This window comes from Phocoena sinus, chromosome 7, assembly GCF_008692025.1.
Source record: "Phocoena sinus isolate mPhoSin1 chromosome 7, mPhoSin1.pri, whole genome shotgun sequence".
In the NCBI taxonomy this organism is placed as follows: Eukaryota; Metazoa; Chordata; class Mammalia; order Artiodactyla; family Phocoenidae; genus Phocoena; species Phocoena sinus.
In genome coordinates, this window is record NC_045769.1 from 54,787,718 (window position 1) to 54,808,014 (window position 20,297).

At 35.4% G+C, this 20,297-nt stretch overlaps 1 protein-coding gene across 7 annotated transcripts in view; it reads left to right on the forward strand.

The window, feature by feature from the left end:
- The window catches only part of SESTD1 (SEC14 and spectrin domain containing 1), a 142,537-nt gene that overhangs the window by 56,320 nt on the left and 65,920 nt on the right, over positions 1 to 20,297 (forward strand). For 5 of the 7 annotated variants that reach the window (XM_032637610.1, XM_032637611.1, XM_032637613.1 and 2 more), the window contains 2 exons: positions 4,358 to 4,448; positions 8,430 to 8,543. The exons of 1 other annotated variant lie outside the window; for it this stretch is intronic. In XM_032637610.1, the coding sequence (XP_032493501.1) occupies positions 4,358 to 4,448; positions 8,430 to 8,543 (205 nt within the window). The remainder of the gene's footprint in view (positions 1 to 4,357; positions 4,449 to 8,429; positions 8,544 to 20,297) is intronic. One more of the 7 variants, XM_032637614.1, reaches the window with a different exon arrangement.

The window sequence follows — 20,297 nt, forward strand, 5'->3', positions numbered from 1 at the left end:
ATGGCTGGGTTGTCAAGCTGGACTAGTACAGCAATAGCCAAGCTAATTTCTCTATCTCCAGTCTCTCCCCAGTTTGTACACAAGGACAAGATAAATTTCACCAAAACAACAGTTCTATCATCCTTCTCAGTTTTCTAGGACCTCCTCTCCTTTCCACACAATGAATTTAATTCAATGGTCATTTATTTTGTTGCTACCAAGTGCAGACATTGTACACCGTGCATTGTGAAGGCAAGAAAGACTAGTGTGTGCTCTCAGGGACAGTCTTTCAGCCTTCTTAACTGCTATGCCAAGACATTGTGTGATTTGACTTAACCCTTTCATTTCATATTTCTTGAGCGCTTATCATGCAAGGCACTTAGTTTTATAGCACTTGTATTAACTCAGTCTTCAAAATAACAATATTATTATCCCTATTACATAGGTGAAAAAATGAGGGCAGAGAAATTTAAGAAACTTACCCAAATTAATAAGTGGTACCTTTGCTTATATTCCTCTTGCTCTGTATCCTTTTATGTTAAGTTTCATTAGCTCCTTTATGTCGGTACTTCCCAGAGTCTTCCAGCTGTTCTCCAGACTTACAGCACTTGCCGTTTCTGACTCTTAGGCATTTAATCATAATGTGTTTAATGGTAATTCTTGAATTTTTACATTTATTATTTAAGTTTTACATTAAAAAAATTTCAAAGATATATGTTTCCCTAGTAACATTAAAAGGGTGACATCAGTGAGTGTAAAGTAGACACTAATTAAAATACTTTTATTTTACCTTTTCACCTTTCTAAATGATCTTAAGCTTTTTGAAGGGAGAAACTGTGTTGTATAATACATATTTTTTCATAATCCTGTGCAGTACCTCATATTGATACTTAGTAATCAATAGTCAGTGGATATGGGTTTCTGCTCTTTATCTTACTTAAGTTTCTTCATAGCTCTGTGTAGTGAGGGCCAGGCTATACACATAGCTGATGAAAGAGCATTTAAGAAAGAGTATCTTAGACAGAGGGAGCAGTAAGTGGAAAGGCCCTGAGTCAGGAGCAGGCTCAGTGTGTTGTGCAATCAGTAGGGAGGGTAGTGTGGGTGGAGCAGTTTGAGAGAAGGAGGGTTCTGGGAGAGCCCTCAGAGGGGCTGCAGTCAGCACTTAGAGGACCTCCTAGGCCATGGTAAGGACTTCAATTCTGAATGAGAAGGAAGGCCATTGTTACATTCCTACCGAGGAGTGATATGATCTGCGTCTTCTAACATTTGTAGAGGCCCTCTGTATTAAAAGCTGGAAGCTGCCAACATATCATTAAGACAATAATATCCTTGCTTTCTGGAAGCATATTATCTAATGAAGATGAATTATAAACAAGCAATTATAATAAAAGCATAAGTAAAATTAGTGCCATTAAGTAAGTATAAGCAGAGCTCTCTGAATGGAAAGAAGGAGCCCTTAGTCGTAATCAAAGAAATTAGTGAAGAGCTGCAGAAAATCCATTGACAGTCTTTTTCTAGCCAAAGTGAGTGAGCTTATTAAGGACCTGCTCCACCTTTAATAGCTGTTTTAACTTAGCCACATCACCCTTGAAAGGCTCTAATGGAGTAAGAACAAGGAAGTGGGGTGTTAATAGATTTTTTTTTTTTTGGTTAGTGGTCTTAAAATTATAAAATGTTAATAGTAGTATAGGAATTTACTAATATAGCACTGCAGCTACACACCCTTTATAAGGGACATAATATGCTTCTAAATCGAAGTATGTTCTTGTAAAAAACAGTTTAAACCATTACTCCACTTGTAGGATTGCAATTTTTTTAAAAAAGGGACTTCCCTGGTGGTCCAGTGGTTAAGAATCCACACTTTCAATGCAGGGGCATGGGTTCAATCCCTGGTCGGGAAACTAAGATCCCACATGCCGTGTGGCACAGCTAAAATTAAATAAGCAAACAAACTATTCCTTTCAAGTAGTTGAAAGATCACTTGATCTTACAATCTTCAAATATGTAGTATCTTTGAATTGTGTGTATTTTCTTTATCTATCTTAGTAAAATGTGAGAAAATTATGATCAAGGGTGTTTTTAAGTACTCTAAAAGATACATTTAGAGTATTTTATGCCCTTAAGATCACTGCAGATGGTATTTGCAAGCTTCATTACTTTCTTTGTCTTAATATACAGATTAATTTAGTGTGCTTTGAAAGATAGATGTCTCGTTTGTGTAAAACTTACTTGTTTAACAAAATGGTTGTGTAACCTGTACCTCATAGTTGCAGGTGCCAAATTATGGGGATGACTTACTTCTCTTGGGCTCTAGTCCCAACCAGCAAAGGCCCTCCACTGGGCAGCTCCATGTATCTTAGCTCCCCTTCCTGCAAATTTCCACACTGCACTGGTAGAGTCCCTGAGTTGCTGCCACTTCTCTGAAGACCACTCACTGACAGTAACTCTACTAGGCTTGTCTTTCTTTGGCTTGTATCCTCCGTAAGTCAGGGTGGTCTTCTCCTTACCTGATCCCACAACTAGCAGTTAGATGTCAGATTTGTTTCCCCCAGCAAGTCTTTATGTGCTGTTGCTGATGCAGAAGAGATCACTGTATTATTGCCTTACCCCCACGAATGCTTAGTGGATCCTTTATTTTGTAATGCAAAATCCAAAAATAGAATACTTCAACATTTTTTTATTAAGATATAAGTCACATATCATAAACATCATTTTTTAAAGTGTACAGTTCAGTGGTTTTCAGTATATTCACAAGGTTGTGCGACCATCACTCTCAAATTCCAGAACATTGCCATCAGCCCAAAAAAGAAACCTATACCCATTGGTAGTCCCTCCTCATCCCATTCTCCCCTCCTCCCAGCCCTTGTCAGCCACTAGTCTGCTTTCTGTCTCTATCGATTTACCCATTCTGGACATTTCATATAAATGGAATCATACGATACGGACTTTTGAATCTGGCTTCTTTCACTTAGCATGTTTTCAAGGTTTATCCATGTTGTAGCATATATCAGTACTTCATTTCTTTTTATGATTGAATAATACTCTGTTGAATGGATTACCCCATTTTTTTCCCCATTCATCCATTGTTGGACATTCGAGTTGTTTTGGATTTTGGCTGTTATGAATTATGCTGCTATGAATATCTGTTTGCAGGTTTTTTGTATGGACATATGTTTCATTTTGCCTCACCTCTTGAACAGTTCTCTGCTTTCTTTGGAAGCTCAGCTTCTGTCCCTGCCTACAGAGTCACCTATTCTTCTTCCAAATCTTTAGCAATATCATCCTCATTCTTGTGACCTTACTGTTTCTCAATAGAATTGGATATCTTTCTCCAATAATCCTCTTGAGGTTAATGTGAATGTTTGGAGAGAATAAGGGAGGATTAGTAAAATTCCCTGGACTGTTGGATTTAAATCTCAGGAAAGGGCCTGCTATTAACCTATCCTATAATGTAGGCAATTGGGAGAACTTTGTGTGGAGAGAATTTTCACTAACAAATCCTTGCTCTGCTAAGCAAAGCTGCAGTTTCTTCCACTATATTAGAGGGAGGGCAGTTGAGATCTTTATGTTGTTGATTTTATAAGTAAAACAAATAGTAATAGTAATAATAAATAATAATAATATAGCTATGTAGTTTTGGTCATAGGATAGAGTTTTTCCATGTTGTTGCATTTTACTAGGGCAGGCTTCTGAGAAGTGTTTAGTAGGTACTTGAATAATTGAATATAATATATAGCAATAACACATTTTCCAACACTCAGGATAATATTGTGCTGGTCAAGTGCCTAAGAATGCAAAAGTGAAAGCAGAGGTGGGTCAGACATGGTGTATTCAAGCTTTGAATTCTTATATACACCAATGCTACTTCACCTCGTTAAATTTCCCCAAAAGAATACCAAGAAGCTTATTTCCAATGGTTTAATAATAGCTTACTTTATTTTCTACCTGTTTTGAAATATCACTTCACAACCTTACACTTCTGGCAGGAAGGGGAGACAAGAAGTACGTCCACACTTGGCAGTCATTAGTTACCTACTTCACTGTGATCCCATTTTACAGATGAAGAGATTGAGAGGCTAGTGAGACTATTTGAATGTTGCTTTGATTTCTTCTCTTTTTAAGACATTGAATTTACATGCTTTTAGAGTAACTTTCTTACCAAATTAGCTTATAAATTGTCAGTGTTTCCTGAAATGAGAAAAATAAATTGCTTGAGAAAACTGAAAGGACACTGAAGAATTCATTTATTGACAGTGCAAACCAAGTCAATTGAGATTAATGCTGCTCCATGTATGATTACACTGTAAACTTTATTTAGGATTATTAAGAATAAAATAGGAAGCTTGTTTTAATACTCTGTAATTTTGTTTCATTTCAGTGAAAAGTGTAAGGCTAGAGGATTTACCGTGATTGTGGATGGCAGAAAATCCCAGTGGAATGTGGTGAAAACAGTAGTCTTAATGCTACAGGTAATTTTATTTTTGACTATTAGGAAGTGGTTTTATTGTACAGCAACAGGTTAGGTGATAGTGGCAAATGCATTTTGTTTATTGGACTGTGCCCAAGCTTCTCAGCAGTGACTGAGTTCTGAAATGCACAGGTCACTATTGGATTGTTTAGATTCAGTTCTTACAGGTTTCACTTAAGTAGTAAAATAAATTTCAACCTTATTCTAAAGGTTTGTAAATGACCAAAAATAATATGTCATGTTTAAGTAATTTAAACAACTAGGCCAATGAGTCTCAAAGTGTGAGGGCAGAGGTTATCAGACTCATCTAGGAGCTTTTGCACACTGTAGTAGCTGCATCATCCCACCTCCACCCCCTCCTAATACCACAGGTAGGGAGTAGGACTGGGTAAGTCTAATCTGAAAAAGCTTCTCAGGTGGTTCTGATAGGTTTCTCCTTTCTGTTACCCTTTTTCCTTCAAAAATCACCAGGATTCATAATAGTCTTATATCTGTCTCTGATCTAGAAGAAACGTACTCTGACAGCTGTGTCCTTGGGGGCTTCAGCAGCTCACAGATAAGCATTTCATAAACAGCTGTGATTATAGAATCCCTGATCTGGTCCTAGTCTTATGTTTATATTTCCTTGTGCTCCTCACAGAATGTTTCTGTAATCCCTTGCACATAGTAGGTACCTAGTAAATACTTGTTGGTTTATTGTGAGAGTATTGAGGATACTGTCATCTGAAAGAGAAAAATACAGTATTTGAGTGATTGAAAGGGGACAGATTGCTCTGATGTACCTGGGTTTCCTTAGAAGGGCTTGTAAAGAAAGTAAAAGTGAAGTGAGTTAAATAAGAGAGGTTATCTAATTTAAATGAAAGAAGGTGAAAAGGACATTCCTGGCAGGGACACTGATTCAGTGATAGCTCAAAAATTAAGTGAATACAATGAAAGGAGCTGATGACAGGCCAGTTTGGGGGCAATATATTGGCTGTTACGTGGGATGTTGAACATTGAATTAGGTAAATATTAGTGAGACTGAAGGAAAGATCAAGAATTTTAAAGGAACTGGGAAATAATCGGTAGCTGCTTTAGGGTTCTGTGGAAAGAAATATAATTTAAAATTTTAAATGATAACTAGGGAGAATGAATCTTAATGGTTTATTTTTATTTGTGATAATTAGGAAAAAGAAATTCAAGGGATGGGAACTGGTAATTTCAGTTTTAGTTTTAGTGCTTAGTATGGTTCAGGTACTGTGCATAAGCTTGCTCTATAAATGATCTCATTTAATTTCATCCTCACAAACTTGGGAGGCAGGTTCTACGATCCCCAAAGGTCTTCAAGGATTTTAAGTAATGTACCCAGGTTCTCGTGGTGAACATGGGAGAGAGTCACGATTGGAACCTGGCACAACCTAAGCCCCAGGTTTTTATACTTTAAAAGTGTATATTTACCAGTGGGATGTATCTGAGGTGGTTCCCAAATTATCTCCCCGTTACCTTATTCTTAACTGGTTGGCCTAAACCTTCATCATTAGAATCACTCCTTTGGGTTGGAAAGAACAGAGGTCCCAGTGGATCAGTTTTTAAGGGAACACAGATTGGTGTCCCATAATAACTTTTTCTGTCACATGTGTTCCCAGCACTTTTGTATTCCAAACCCTGAAGATTAACTCTTCTCTGTACAAGTTGTTAAAATAACTATTAGATGAGAAATCCATTAATTATTACCTTGTGTTCTTCCATTCAACTGTGTCACAGATGAGCTGTTTGGGACTTGCTGTTTGAACTGGACTTTGATCAGTGGCACTTTTGAAGAACAATCAATGGATGATTTAATCCCCTCTTGGGATTTCTTTTCTGATAGGTATTTTAACAACTTTTGGACTTATTAATAGTTAAGATTTTCAGAAGTTGCAATGACCTGTTGTTTGCTCCTAGTCAAACAGTTTCTACATACAAAGTTATTCATTGCTTTTATTTCAGAAGGTACTGGTACTGGCTGTTTGGGAGCCCAGAGCTTAGTGCTGGCTCTGCCTGTAACAAATATTCTCTAAAATGAGTGGCTTGGTTTCTCTTGTTTCTCACAGCTTTAATACGCAATGATTTTGAAATAATATTCTAACACAATCAACATATAAATAAACCTCATTCTACCCTAAATTTCCCAGCCCCTCTGATAAAAGTTTTGATAACACTGAGGTTTTTTTTTTTTTAACTTTATTCACAACCCAGTCATTGCAGGAGGTGCTAGATTTGTGATGTGCACAGTGACATGTTTAAATTGAAAAGTTTTCTATTTTCCCCTAATCAATACTTATAATTATATAACATTATTATTCAGTAGTGCCATTTATGGTCTAGAATAGTGGTTGACCACTATTTTATAAATAGAGTTTATAAATAGAGTTTTATTGTTTACATATTGTTTATGGCAGCTTTCATACTATGTGGACAGAATTGAAATAGTTGCAGCAGAGACTGTATAGCCTGAAAAGCCTAAAATATTTATTATCTGGACCTTCAGAAAGAATTTACTCACCCCTGGTCTAGAACATTTGGAATGGTATGGTAGAACGTTAGCGTCCGACCGACCTGGCTTCTAATCCAGTGCCATCCCTCACAACTCTGTTCCCTTGGACAAGTTACTTTAGTTCTCTCAAGCTCAGTTTACTTTTCTGTAAAATTGCAAGGATGAGATCCACTTGTTAATGTGAATTCATTTATTCAACAAAGATTTATGGAGTATCTTCTATATGTCAGGCACTGTCATAGGCTCTGGAGATATAGGAGTAACATTATAGATAAGGTACCCGCCATTGGGAAGCCTATATTCTGTTTGAGGAGTCAGACAATAAGCAGTTAGGCAAATTACTAAGTAATGTAACATCATATAAGGATAAATGCTATGTAGAAAAATAAATTGGTGAAAAGAGACTGAGTCAGATGCTGCTACTTTAGATAGGGTGGTCAGAGAAGGTCTCTCTGAAGAGGGAATATTTGAGTAGAATCCTAAATAAACTGAGGAAGTACTCCTAGGTATAGGGCAAAGAACATTCCAGGCAGAGGAAACATCAAGGGCAAAGTCCTGAACTGGGAGCAGACTTGTCACATTCTAGGAACAGCAAGAAGGTCAGTGTGGCTGTGTTAGAGGAGTGAGCTGAGAGGGGAGAGGTGTGAGATGAGGTCTGAGGTCATGGAACCCTGAGCTTGGAGGGCCTTCTTGGCCTTGGTAAGGGGTTTGAATTTTATTCTGAGCATGAGAAAACGTGAAGCAGGGAGGCCTGCTAAGAGGATATTTCAAAAGGCTGTCTAGTCTGGGAATGTTAGCAATGTAGGTGGTAAAAATGGGTAGGTTTAATTAAGATATATTTTAAAGATAGACTTCATGGGACTTGCTGATAAAATATATGTGGAATATATATTAAACTCAGTAAATGTTAATTTCCATTCTTTAGATGATATGAATAACTGCATCTAGTAAATGTGAAATTGTATTTGTTGAGGTTTAGCTTTGTCCTCTTCTTCAAGTTAATAATCACACAGAATCTTGGCCTTTTTGCATAATGGCTGGTAAGAAACTTATTTTGTGAGAATATTGATTTATGTTATTGGAGGAAATTCTCTAAGATGATTGTGTTATAAAAAATGTTTTTCATATCATAGAAAAACCAAATTTAATAATTTCTCAACTAAAAATTATCTTACAGCTTAAATATATCCCTGTTATAGAGATTCAGTAAAATACAAAAATAATGCACAGGTACTGTCTGTATTGCATTGTTTTTTGATATCTTCTCTGAATCAGCTTGTCTTTCAAGTATTTCTGTATTGCCATGTACATTTTGAAGTTTCCAGTATTGCTTCTATTTTATTATTTTAATTATTTTCCAAAGGTCTCCTAATTACTCAGCCTAATCGTGAACATCTAATAATTTATAACTTTAATAAATTATTCATTTTACATGTATAATTCGTAATTTTTTTTTGTATTCTATAGAATGTTGTTCCAGCTGAAGTGTCCCTTGTTTGTGTAGTGAAGCCAGATGAATTCTGGGATAAGAAAGTAACACATTTTTGTTTTTGGAAGGAAAAGGATAGACTTGGCTTTGAGGTAAATATACTCTATAAAAAAATAGAAGTGTGTTATATCTTTAAAAACAGCATTTTGCTGGTATTATTTTGTTTGTTCAGCATTGGATACTAAGCAGTGCTTATGCAATGCTCAATCAGTGCCTAAGTAATGATTAATATTTAGTCAGCATTCACATACTTGTTGAATGAATTATGATTCTTTGTCAAGGCCACAAATGCTTTCTTGTTTTCATTTTAATCACTCTTTGTGAATCTTTGGAATAAGTAGAAGCTTTTTATTAAAAACATTTTTAGGGACTTCCCTAAAAATCCGACATGCTGCACGGCACGGCCAAAAATAAATAAATAAATGAAAATAAAAACATTTTTATTACATTACCAAGAAGACGTTTAACTAATACTAGGAAATCCTAGACATTTAGAAATTGAAGTTAGAGCCTATTTTGTATGATGTCATAATTATTTCTTAGTATCTGGTTTGGTTTTGATACATGAACACAGTTATCCATCCTTTCCTATTGGCATTACTCTCTCCCTCTTACTTTTCTTGTGTGAAAGCTTGGTTGACCCTTGAACAACATGGGTTTGAACTGCACAGGTCCACTTACAAGTGGATTTTTACAGTCAGCCCTCCCTATTTTCGGGTTTAACATCCACAGATACAGAGGGCCAACTGTATTCATTGTACTTTGCCATTTTATATAAGGGAATTGAGCACCTGTGGGTTTTGGTATCCATGGGGTTTCCTAGAACCAATCCCTTGTGGATACTGAGGGAGGGCTGTACCTATTATTGTAGATCAGAAAGAAGTCCTAAGATGGAATACAAATTTAAACAATTCAGTCATATTTTTCCTTCCACAGCCTATTAATCCCAGCTTCCTAGTAGGAGAGTTGATAGATACTAAACTTTACATTAGTTAAAATGTGGAAGCACTGAAGGGTGCAAAACCTAACTCAACCCTGTAGAATCTAGCCTTGGAATGTTTACAGGAGTCAGACAATGAAGACTCATTGTGGACTTTGCCAGACTACAATAGTCATTTTTATTTTCAGTAAAGTCAGTTTTTTTTTGTATGGAGGAAAAGACTCCAAGGTGTCTTAGATAAAGATTTAAGAAAATCTAGTTAAAAGTTTTTAAATGAGGTAGCACAAAATGTCTTTAAAATGTGTGATTTTTTTCTGCACTTAAAAAAGAAGTTAACTGCAGTAAAATTCATCCATTTTAGTGTACAGTTCTGAGAGTTCTGACAAACACAAACCGGTCTGTAACCATCACCATAATCAAGAAACTAAGGAATATTTCATTACTCCAGAAATTCTCTCATGTTCTTCTGTAGTCAACTCCTTCTTCCATCTTTAGTCCCTGACAACCACTGATCTGTTTTATGTCCCTGTGGTTTTTGCCTTTTCCAGAATGCCATGTAACTAGAATGATAAAGTATATAACATTTTTAATCTGCTTCTTTCACATATGCATTTGTATTTGGGATTCATCCATGTTGTTGGATGTACTGGTACTTCCTTTCTTATTGTTGAGTAGTAATCCACTGTGTAGATGTACCATAGTCTGTTTATCCATTCCCCAGCTGAGGGACATTTGGGGTTGTTTTCAATTTTTGGTGATTATAGATAAAGTCACTGTAAACATCTGTGTATAGGCTTTTGTGTGAAGTTTTTATTTTAAGAGATAAAATACCTAGGAGTGGGATTCTTGGGTCATATGGTAAGTGTATGTTTAATTTTATAAGAAACTTCCTAATTGACAGTTTCAAGGTGGCCGTATCATTTTGCATTCCCACAGGCATAGTGTAAAAATTCCAGCTGCATCTTTGTCAGCACTTAGCATTGTCAGGTTTTCTTTGTTTTTAAATTATACTTACTCTAGTAGGTGTGTAGAGGTATCTCAGTGTGGTTTTGACGTGCGTTTCTCTAATGATTAATGACGTGAGTATATTTTCAAGTGCTTGTTTGCCATCCATGTACCTTCTTTGGTGGTGTCTGTTCAATTCTACCCAATTTTTAAAAAAGAATTAAGGCTTTTTGTTTCCTTACTATTGAATTTTGAGAGTTATTTATATATTTTGGATAGAAATCCTTTATCAGATATGTCGTTTGCAAAAATTGCATCTCCATCTGTTTGCTTTTTCATTCTTTCAGCATTTTTAAAGAAGTTTTTAACTTTGATGAAGTCTGATTTTTAAATTTTTCTTTTATGAATCAGGCTTTTGGTATCATAGCTGAGAAATCTTTGCCTAATCCAAGATCACAAAGATTTTCTCTCATGTATTGTTTTAGATGTTGTATAATTTTAGGTTTTATATTTAGATCTATCCATTTGAGTTAATATTTGTATAAATTATAGTCTGACAATATGTATTTTATGACTTGGGTTATTTTAAGTTTGTTAAGGTTTGGTTTTTGACCCAGTATATGCTCTGTCTTGGTGATTTCCTTATGCACATGTGTTCTCCATGTACTGTGCATGTGTATTCTGCTGTTGTGGGTGGAGTGATCTGTAATTGTCAAGATTGTTCATAGCGTTGTTCAGGTCTTCTATAGTCTTCGTAACATTCTGTCCACTTATTCTATCAATTACTGAAAGAGGAATATTGCATTCTTCAACTATAATGGTGGATTTATTTCTCATTTCTATCAGTTTTTTCTTCATGTATTTTTAAGTTCTTCTGTGGAGTTCATAGATTTAAAATCATTATGTCTTACTGAGTTGACCAGTTTATCATTTCATTATTAAATGTCCCTTTTTTATCCATGATAATAATCTGGTTCTGAGGTGTACATTGTCTGATACTAATGTAGCTACTCCAGCTTCCTTTGACTACTGTTTGCATATTGTATCTTTTTCCATATTACCTGTTTACATATCATCTATTTACCTATTTCTTTACATTTAAAGTGGATTTTTTATAAATATAGTATAGTTGGGTCTTGTTTTCATATCCAGTCTGACAATCTGTCTTTTCATTGGTTTATGAGACCATTTATATTTAATGTAATTATTAATATGGTTGGATTAAAATCTTCCATCTTGCTAGATTTTATGTATTTTTTTCTTTTTCTGCCTTCTTTTGGATTGAGTATTTTTATGATTACATTTTATTTCCATTATTGACTGGTAATTTATATCTCTTAAGTATTTTTTTCCAGTGGTTGCCCTAGGTTTACAATATACATCTTTTATTAACGGAGTCTTATCTTCAAGTAATATACCACTTAACACTGGTAATTCCTTAATACAGTATATCTCTAATACTTTCCTTCCATTGTTTCCATACATTTTATTTTTACTATAGTGTAAGCACACAATATATTGCTACTGTTTTTGCTATAGTCTCTTGTCTTTTATAGCAATTAAAATAATAAAAAATGAATTTCATTTTTACCTTCATTTATGACATTTCTTTACTACAAACTTTTACTTTGCTAATTATGTGTTGTGAATGATCATAAGATACATTTAACATATAGCGTTTCCGATACTTAGTTTTCCCCAGGGCTCTTCCTTTGGGAAGCATCTCCTGGAAGTATGGTTGCTCACAACACCCAGTGTTCTTCATTTCTTTTCAGCTTTTTGGTTGGTATGTTCCTTCTGCCTAAAGAACTTCCTTTAAAAATATCTTACATTGCAGGTCTATTGGCATTGAGTTTTCTCAGATTTTGTTTGCCTGAAAAAAGTCTATTTCAGTTTTGAAAGTTATGTTCTGTCGTTATAGAATTTTCTTTCATTGTTTGTTTGATTTTTTTTCTTTTAGCACATTAACTATATCACACCATTGCCTTCTCATTTCCTTGGTTTCTGAGGAGAACTCTACTATTATTTGTATCTTTGGTCCCCTATATGTTATATATCTTTTATCTTCCTTGGCCACCTTCAAGATTTTTGCTTTGTTTTTGGTTTTCCGCAAAAACTGAAAAAAAATTTTCAAATCTAGACATTTTGTAATGTCTAGGCATGTTTTATTTGGTGTTAATTCTGTTTGTTGTTTGCTGCACTTCTTGGATCTCTGGTTTGACTTCTGCTATCATTTTTGGAAAATTCTTAGACATTTTCATTTCAAATATTTCCTCTGCTCCATTTTGTTTTTCTACTCATTCTGACCTCCAATTGCATGTATGTTAGACCATTTGAAAATTTCTCACCATTCTAGGTTGGTGCTCTATTTTTTTTTCTTTTTGTGTTTCAGTTTGGGTATTTTCTCTTGATCCATTTTCAAGTTCACTGTTTCCTTGGCTGTGTTGAGTTTATTAATGAGCCAGTTGTAAATGCACTTTATCTCTTTTACCAGGTTTTTGGTTTGTAGCATTTCTACTGGATTCTTTCTTATGGTTTCTGTCTCTTTGCTGTAATCCCCATCTGTTTTGCATGTTGTCTTGCAGTTCTTCCATGAGAACTGTTAGCATATATCATAGTTATCTTAAATTCCATACCTAATAGTTCCAGTATCTGGGTCTGTCTTACTCTAGTTATGTTGTTTGGATTTTTTTCCTGACAGTGCGTTGTGTTCTTTCTTGCTTTTTGTATGTTGGGTGTTGGACATCTTGTTTATGACAGTAAAGACTGAGATAAATCGTATTTTTGCCTGCACATGGACCCATCTTGGTTTGTGCTAGGATTTTAGTGGGACAGGGGAGGGGTTGATTTAGTCTAGCCAGGAGTTGAATTGGCTTTGGCTTTTGTTGTTGCTCTTCTTTTCCTCAGTGTATCACAGGCTTTAGATTCCTCTAGAGTTAGTGTTTGGCTCACCCTCAGCTGTAGGTCTTTCCTTTGCACCTGTGCCTCAGAAAAGGTCTCTCTTTGCACTGTTGACCCTCCTCAGGAATAGAGTGCTGTTACTTGTTACTCAGTGTTTGTCGGTAGGGCATTTTCTGTTGTTCTGATTCAGCCTCAGTCTTCGGCAGGCTCTGAGACCCAGGGTTTAGGGCGTAGGGCCCTCTTCCCCAGCTTTAGGAGGCCTATTGGTAGTCTGGGCTCATAATATATTCCTGCCTCCATTGGGATAGAGGGCCTGTCTTTCCCCTTCCTATATCAGCAGTGGGGTTTTATTTGTGGTCTAAGGTCATCCAGGCTTGCTGCCTTCCCTCGGGACCTGAAGGTTTTTGTTCTCTAGAGGAGAAAGAGTTGAAGAATCTGGGCTGTCCTTCAGCTTCATGCCTTTACAGTGGTGGTTGCTGTGTCCTTCTTCCAGACCTCTTTTGAAGTTTCTTACCCTCCCTACCCCCAGTCTTTCTTATGAGTCCCTGGGAGGTCTGTGGAGAAGAGTCTACAAGTGAGTTTGAATTCTTCTTGTATCTTTGCTTCCCACAGGTTCTATGCTTTCATACTAAACTACATGTGGCCTTAAATAATTCATTAAAAACTTTAGCTGAATTCTTACCTGGCTTGTATCATACCTGGTATTTTCCCCAGGTAAGCAAGTGCTCCAGCTCCATGTGTCCTTGGATTTCATCTCTCCTTAGATTTCAGGTTAACTAGTTTTCCTGTGGACTTACAACTCTCTGATGGGTTCAAGAAAAGTTGTCATTTTCAGATTAATATGCATTATTTTGTTGTTGTAAGGATTGGAACAATGCTCTTTCCATCTTTCTACATATCCTAAGCAGAAGACAGTTGTTTTGTTGTTCAGTTTTTTTTTTTTTTTTTTTTTTGGCGGTACGTGGGCCTCTCCCGCTGTGGAGCACAGGCTCCGGACGCACAGGCCCAGCGGCCACGGCTCACGGGCCCAGCCACTCCGCAGCACGTGGGATCCTCCCGGACCGGGGCACGAACCCGCCTCCCCAGCATCGGCAGGCAGACTCCCAACCACCGCGCCACCAGGGAAGCGCATGTTGTTCAGTTTTATCTTGCAGACTTTTGTCATTGGTTGACTTGAGTGTGATGTAGACTTATTAGAAGCTGTGTGCCAGCAGTGTAAGGGAAGGCAGCCCTGGCTGCTGGATTATGTTAGGAAAGGTGTTACCCTGATTGCTGGATAGGAATCTGCATACCAAGGAGAAGAATCAAAAGTGTAGTGAGAGAAGAAAGCAAAAGCTGAATGTAGGAGGCCTGGATGTTGCCATGGTGAATGAGTATTTCATACAGGCAGGGAAGTCTACCTTTCATGCCAGGGGCATGCAAGAAATGTTGCTCTGAAGGAATGCAAAGCGGACGGAGCCCAGTGGTTCAGAAACTAACTGTGAACTCCAAATAGAAGCACAGATCCTTTTTGTGAGGAACCTGTCACATCCTGCTTAGGTGTGTGCATCTGATCAGAAATGTATGCCTAGTTGGGTCTCATGCTATATGAATTTGTAGTGGCTAAATACCTTGCATCTTGGAGGAAAAAATGGAAGACAGAGAATTCCTGTCTGCCTTGAACTGATATCATAGATTGATGTTTTAAGACTCAGGTGTTAAAGCTTCTTCTGTCAATATATTTTCTTTTAGACACCAAAGAGATTCAGTTAGAATATTTTTCCCAAGTAAATAAGCACTAGACACTTATTTGAAAGCCTAATGTCCTAATGAGATGAGAGTAATTTCAAATGCTGGCTAATATACCGCCAAACATAATCAGCTTTAAGGGGCAATTCAACACCAGCCATTAAATGATACTTAGAGTTATATAGAATTAAATTCAATATAGATGTTTGTTTGATTAATAATTATTTTCCTTGATATTATTTTGGATCATTTGGGCTGTTGTAATTAAGCCTATGTTTTTTTTTTGTTTTTTTTTTTTTTGCTGTATGCGGGCCTTTCACTGTTGTGGCCTCTCCCGTTGCGGAGCACAGGCTCTGGACGCGCAGGCTCAGCAGCCATGGCTCACAGGCCCAGCCGCTCCACGGCATGTGGGATCTTCCCGGACCGGGGCATGAACCCGCGTCCCCTGCGTCGGCAGGCGGACTCTCAACCACTGCGCCACCAGGGAAGCCCAAGCCTATGTTTTTGTATATATTCTAAATATTTTTAAAAGGATAACTTTGTTATGAGTACTGGTGTTCCTTTAAGCAAAAGTTTTTGTTTTACCTTATTGAATTATTCATAACAAAGACTTATTACTAGCTGTCCACAATATTCATCAGATAAACACCCAGTTGTCATTTTAATGACAACCTGTTCCCATGATTTCACATTTTCTTGCCTATCATCCTAAGTTCTTTCTTCTAGATGGGCTTCCTCTTGTTTACTTCCCTAATGTTTTTCATCAGCAACTGAATATTCCTTTCTCATTGGTCACCTAAATGTTTCTTTATATATCCTTCTTGTCTCTGAAATTGATACCTACCTGTTCATTTTCCTTTTTAGCAACTCAGATATTCCAGTACTTTCTGACCTTCAGCAACATTATACCTGGTGGCTTTGATACCTTTTGCTGGTTAGATGATAGTATCTATAGTCTGTCTAATGACAAGGTAAAATTGAAATAGTACTGGCGTTAACCTTATCCTCAAATTGAGAAAATAATAATCAAAATGATCTCACCTTCTCATTCTTTATTGTCATTCATGATAGTCAAAGTGTTTTTTTTACTGGTAATGATAACAAGCCACCATTCTAAGTTGTTTTCTTCTCTTACCTCATCTTATTACTACATCTGATCCTGTTCTCTTTTTGAGGCCATACTAATGTTAGGATCTAGGACCAAAGACTTCCTTCATGTTTCTCTGTCAAGAAAACCTCTGGCTCCATCTCTTCTGACTTCTTTGTACCTTTTGCAGAAAGTTATTTCCTTTAGTGAGAAAAATATCCTTCCACAAACAGATATAAGCAGACATACCCTTTGAAATAGTATATGTATAACACATACACATGAATCTGTACTAAGCACACAAAGATATATACAAAGACACGTTTTCACTTTACATCTTGCACACACATTGTTAGCATAAATAAAATTAAAAAACATCTGAGTGCCTACAGAGTGAAAGGTTCAGTGTTAGGTTCTCTGGGAATGTTTTATTAGGAGAGAATAAGTGTTTTAGTTACATATGGAAGAGTGGGAGTAAAGGAGAAATAAGTTTTAAGTCTTTTTGTAAATTGAATTCCAGAAAACCTTCATAGATGTTTTGATTAAAGACCATATGATAAATATCTTTCTCCTCAAATTTGCTGAACAATGCTGTGTGCTAGTTAATAACTACTGTGGCTTAGTTCAATTTGTCTTGTCTTAACCTAACATATATAAAATAAAGGAAAAAGTAATATTTATGTAGGACTTTACTATTTTAAAAATATTATGCTTTTTAAATTTCCTTTGAGAAGACTTGGCAAAAATTCATGTAGGTAGTGGTCTTTTTCCCTCCTTTTTGTAGTTCCTCCATTTTACTCTGGTTCCGTTTGTGCTTGTTACTCGGTTTCAGATTTCCCTGGAAATAGATCTGAAATTTAGATTTCTGATTATTAAAATGATAGCTGCTTTGAATATAACCAATAAACGTTTTCTTCAAGAATTTAATTGTATCCATACATATTAGGATATTCATGGAGGTGGATATTTGAAGATAATTAACAATTGCTTACTAGATAAAAATTAGAATATAATCCCCACCACATCCCTGAACAGATAAGATAAAGCATATGTTAAAGTGTGATTTTCATAAGGGTAAAATCATGACTCTCATGTAAATATAAAATAAGTGTAAATTAAACATATTATGCAAATCATTAACTAATGAAGTTATCAGTAATTTGTGAGGTGTGGTTCAAAGAGCATTTGAAGAATTTAGGATTTTTATAGGCAGATAAGATTGCCAAATTAGATACAAAACTAGTTAATGTCCTGCAGATCCATAAATTCTAAACTTTGAGGTTCTCTGTTACCCTACTGGACAGAAATTTTAACTACTGCACAGATCATACATTATTTGCATTTCTTCTGGACAAAATCTAAAAGTTAACCCTTGTCCCTACAGATGTTAGTACCTATTGATTAGTCTGTAGAAAGTCAGTCGAAGGCACGAGCTCCACACTGCATGAACTAACACCCAGTATTATCTTTTGACCATTCCCTAAGATTTAGATAGTTTTTTGGATATGTGAATTATATTTTTTATAGGATTATATTTTGTAAAATTTGAATTTGGACATTAGTGACATACTGAACATTCATATCACTGTAGAATAATAGAAACTACTTTCTGAAGTTTGATATTATGATTTTCATATCAATCTCTCTTTAAGCTTTGTATTCCTAGCCAGGACTAGTGTTTTTTTTAGTGTTTTCTCATATTATTTTCGAAATTGTTAAATGCTTAAAGGAAGACTTCATTTTAAAAAATGTTCCCCTTTTTAAAGATATAAGCAAGTTTTTTCACTTAAAATACATTATTTTTTTTTTCTTTATACCTTTTGACCCCCTTCACCCATTTCTTCCACCCCCCCCCCCACCCCACCTCTGGCAACCACCAAGCTGTTCTCTGTATTTATGAGCTTGTTTTTGTTTTTGTTTGCTAATTTTTAAGATCCCACATATAAGAGATGCTATTTTTCTTTCTTCTTCTGATTTATCCAGGAGGTACAGAGGTTTTGGAGGAAGCTCTGTGCTGTTTTCCATAGTGACTGCACCAGTTTACATTCCCACCAGCAATGTACAAGGGTTCTGTTTTCTCCACATTCTTGCCAACGCATGTTATTTCTTGTCTATTTGATAATAGCCATTCTGGCAAGTGTGAGATTATATCTCATTGTAGTTTTGATTTGCATTTCCCTGATGATTAATGATGTTGAACCTGTTGGCCATCTTTATGTCTTCTTTGGAAAATATCTGTTCAGATTTTCTACCCATTTTTTAATCGGATGTTTGTTTTTTTGCTATTAAGTTGTATGAGTTCTTTATACATTTTAGATATTAGTCCCTTATCAGATATATGATTTCTAAATACTGTCTCCCATTCAGTTGGTTACCTTTTCATTTTGTTGATGGTTCCCTTTGCTGTGCAGAAGCTTTTTAGTATGATGTAGTCCCACTTATTTATTTTTGCTTTTGTTGCTTTTGCTTTCGATGTCAGATTAAAAAAAATCAGTGCCAAGACCTCTGTCAAGGAACTTACATCATATATTTTCTTCCAGGAGTTTTAAGGTTTCAGGTCTTAACGTTGAAATCTTTAAACCATTCTGAGTTAATTTAATTGAGTTTAAAATCTTTCTGATATTATCAGTTGACTAGTTAGTTGGAGATCTGTCAGTCATTCAAGAATTTATCACTCAGCTAGAAATCGTAAATGATATGGTGGTTTTATTTTAAATGAAACACTCGTCAATAACAGAAACCATAAAATTCACTGATATTTGTTATATATAACAACTTAATAAGGAGCATAAGAATGGTAATCCTGAGAATTTGCCTCAAGGCAATTATCCCCAGATGAATAAATTGTACTCATTTCATCAAAATTATTTCAGTATCATAATGTCTTTAGTACTCTAAAAATTATGGTAAAAAAGATAGTATATAATGTGATTAAATCGAATTTGGATCTTCATTTATGGGGAATGAAAGACTTTCTACACAGTCAGTGAGTTGTCTACCAGGCCAGGCTTGCAGACGTTTTCTCATATATAGTTGCTTAAAAAGAAACGTAAAAATTATAAAAATAAACCAGCTGGATTTCTTTTTTTAAGTGTAAAAGTTAAATTTCAAAGATCAGTTTATAAAAATAGTTTCCCCCTCTGTTTTTGATGGCATAATACCATTTTTCATCCTAATTTATATGTAGTCTTAAAATCCAACATGAAAGTAGATTTAAAAATGATTTACAATTCGTTCTGTATCTTACATAACTATTTTAAAATTAAAGATTATGACTTCCATTTGTAGATGGGAAGAGCCAGAATTGGTCTTTCTTTTACTTTGGTATATGTTAAGATGGTATTATGAAGTTCACTTTAATTCAGTATTTTATAATATTAATAATTCAGTGAATTCTTTTTTCAAACTTAAAACAAGCTCATTGTATATTACTTTTATATTATGTTCTGGGAAAAAGTGATAAAATGCTATAGAACGATATAAGATTTTCATACCTGTTTGGGAAGTACTGCTTTAGAGTGATGCAGTGGACTGTTCTCTAAAATGTGCAGTACCTTTGGAAAATGTATTATTTTAAGTATTTTTTGAAAAAAATGAAATGTTGAGTTCGTGGTTCCATCTTCTCCACAAGCAAGGCATTGTGTGATTTTTAAGGAGATTTGCTTCTGAGCTAGAAAAATGGTCTTCCTATCAATTAACCACTTAATTAGAGTAGATGACAATGTCAGTAGATATTTGGAAGTTTTATAGTAGATAATAAACAACTGACTATATGATGTTTAAATGAACATTCTAATGCCTAGAGTCTTGTCCTTTTTAATACTTTTGCCCTAATTCATAGTGTTATTTCTTATTCATTAAGGAGTCACTTAACTAAAGATTCTAGCTTTTTCTATAGCTTTGGAAAATATTTCTTTAGAATTTTCAACAGTTATGTCATTATTTCTTTGTTTTCATATTTAGAGTCATAGGTGAAAAGGGGTCAGACATAATACATGTGACCTCAACATTATGTTTTAGACTCTTATTTTCTAGTTTTGTTTTTAATTTTGGTGATCATTGCTTTGGGGGACTGGATTTTTTATTTATCATTTTTTTCCTCTTTGCCGGTAATAAAACATCTCCTATAAGATAAAGTAACTCCCTGATTTGCATTGCTTTATGTTTAAACTTTTGTACAGGTTTGCTGTATTAGTGGCTTCTTTAAGAACTGTAACAGAAGGGAATATAGAAAATTTTACTAGT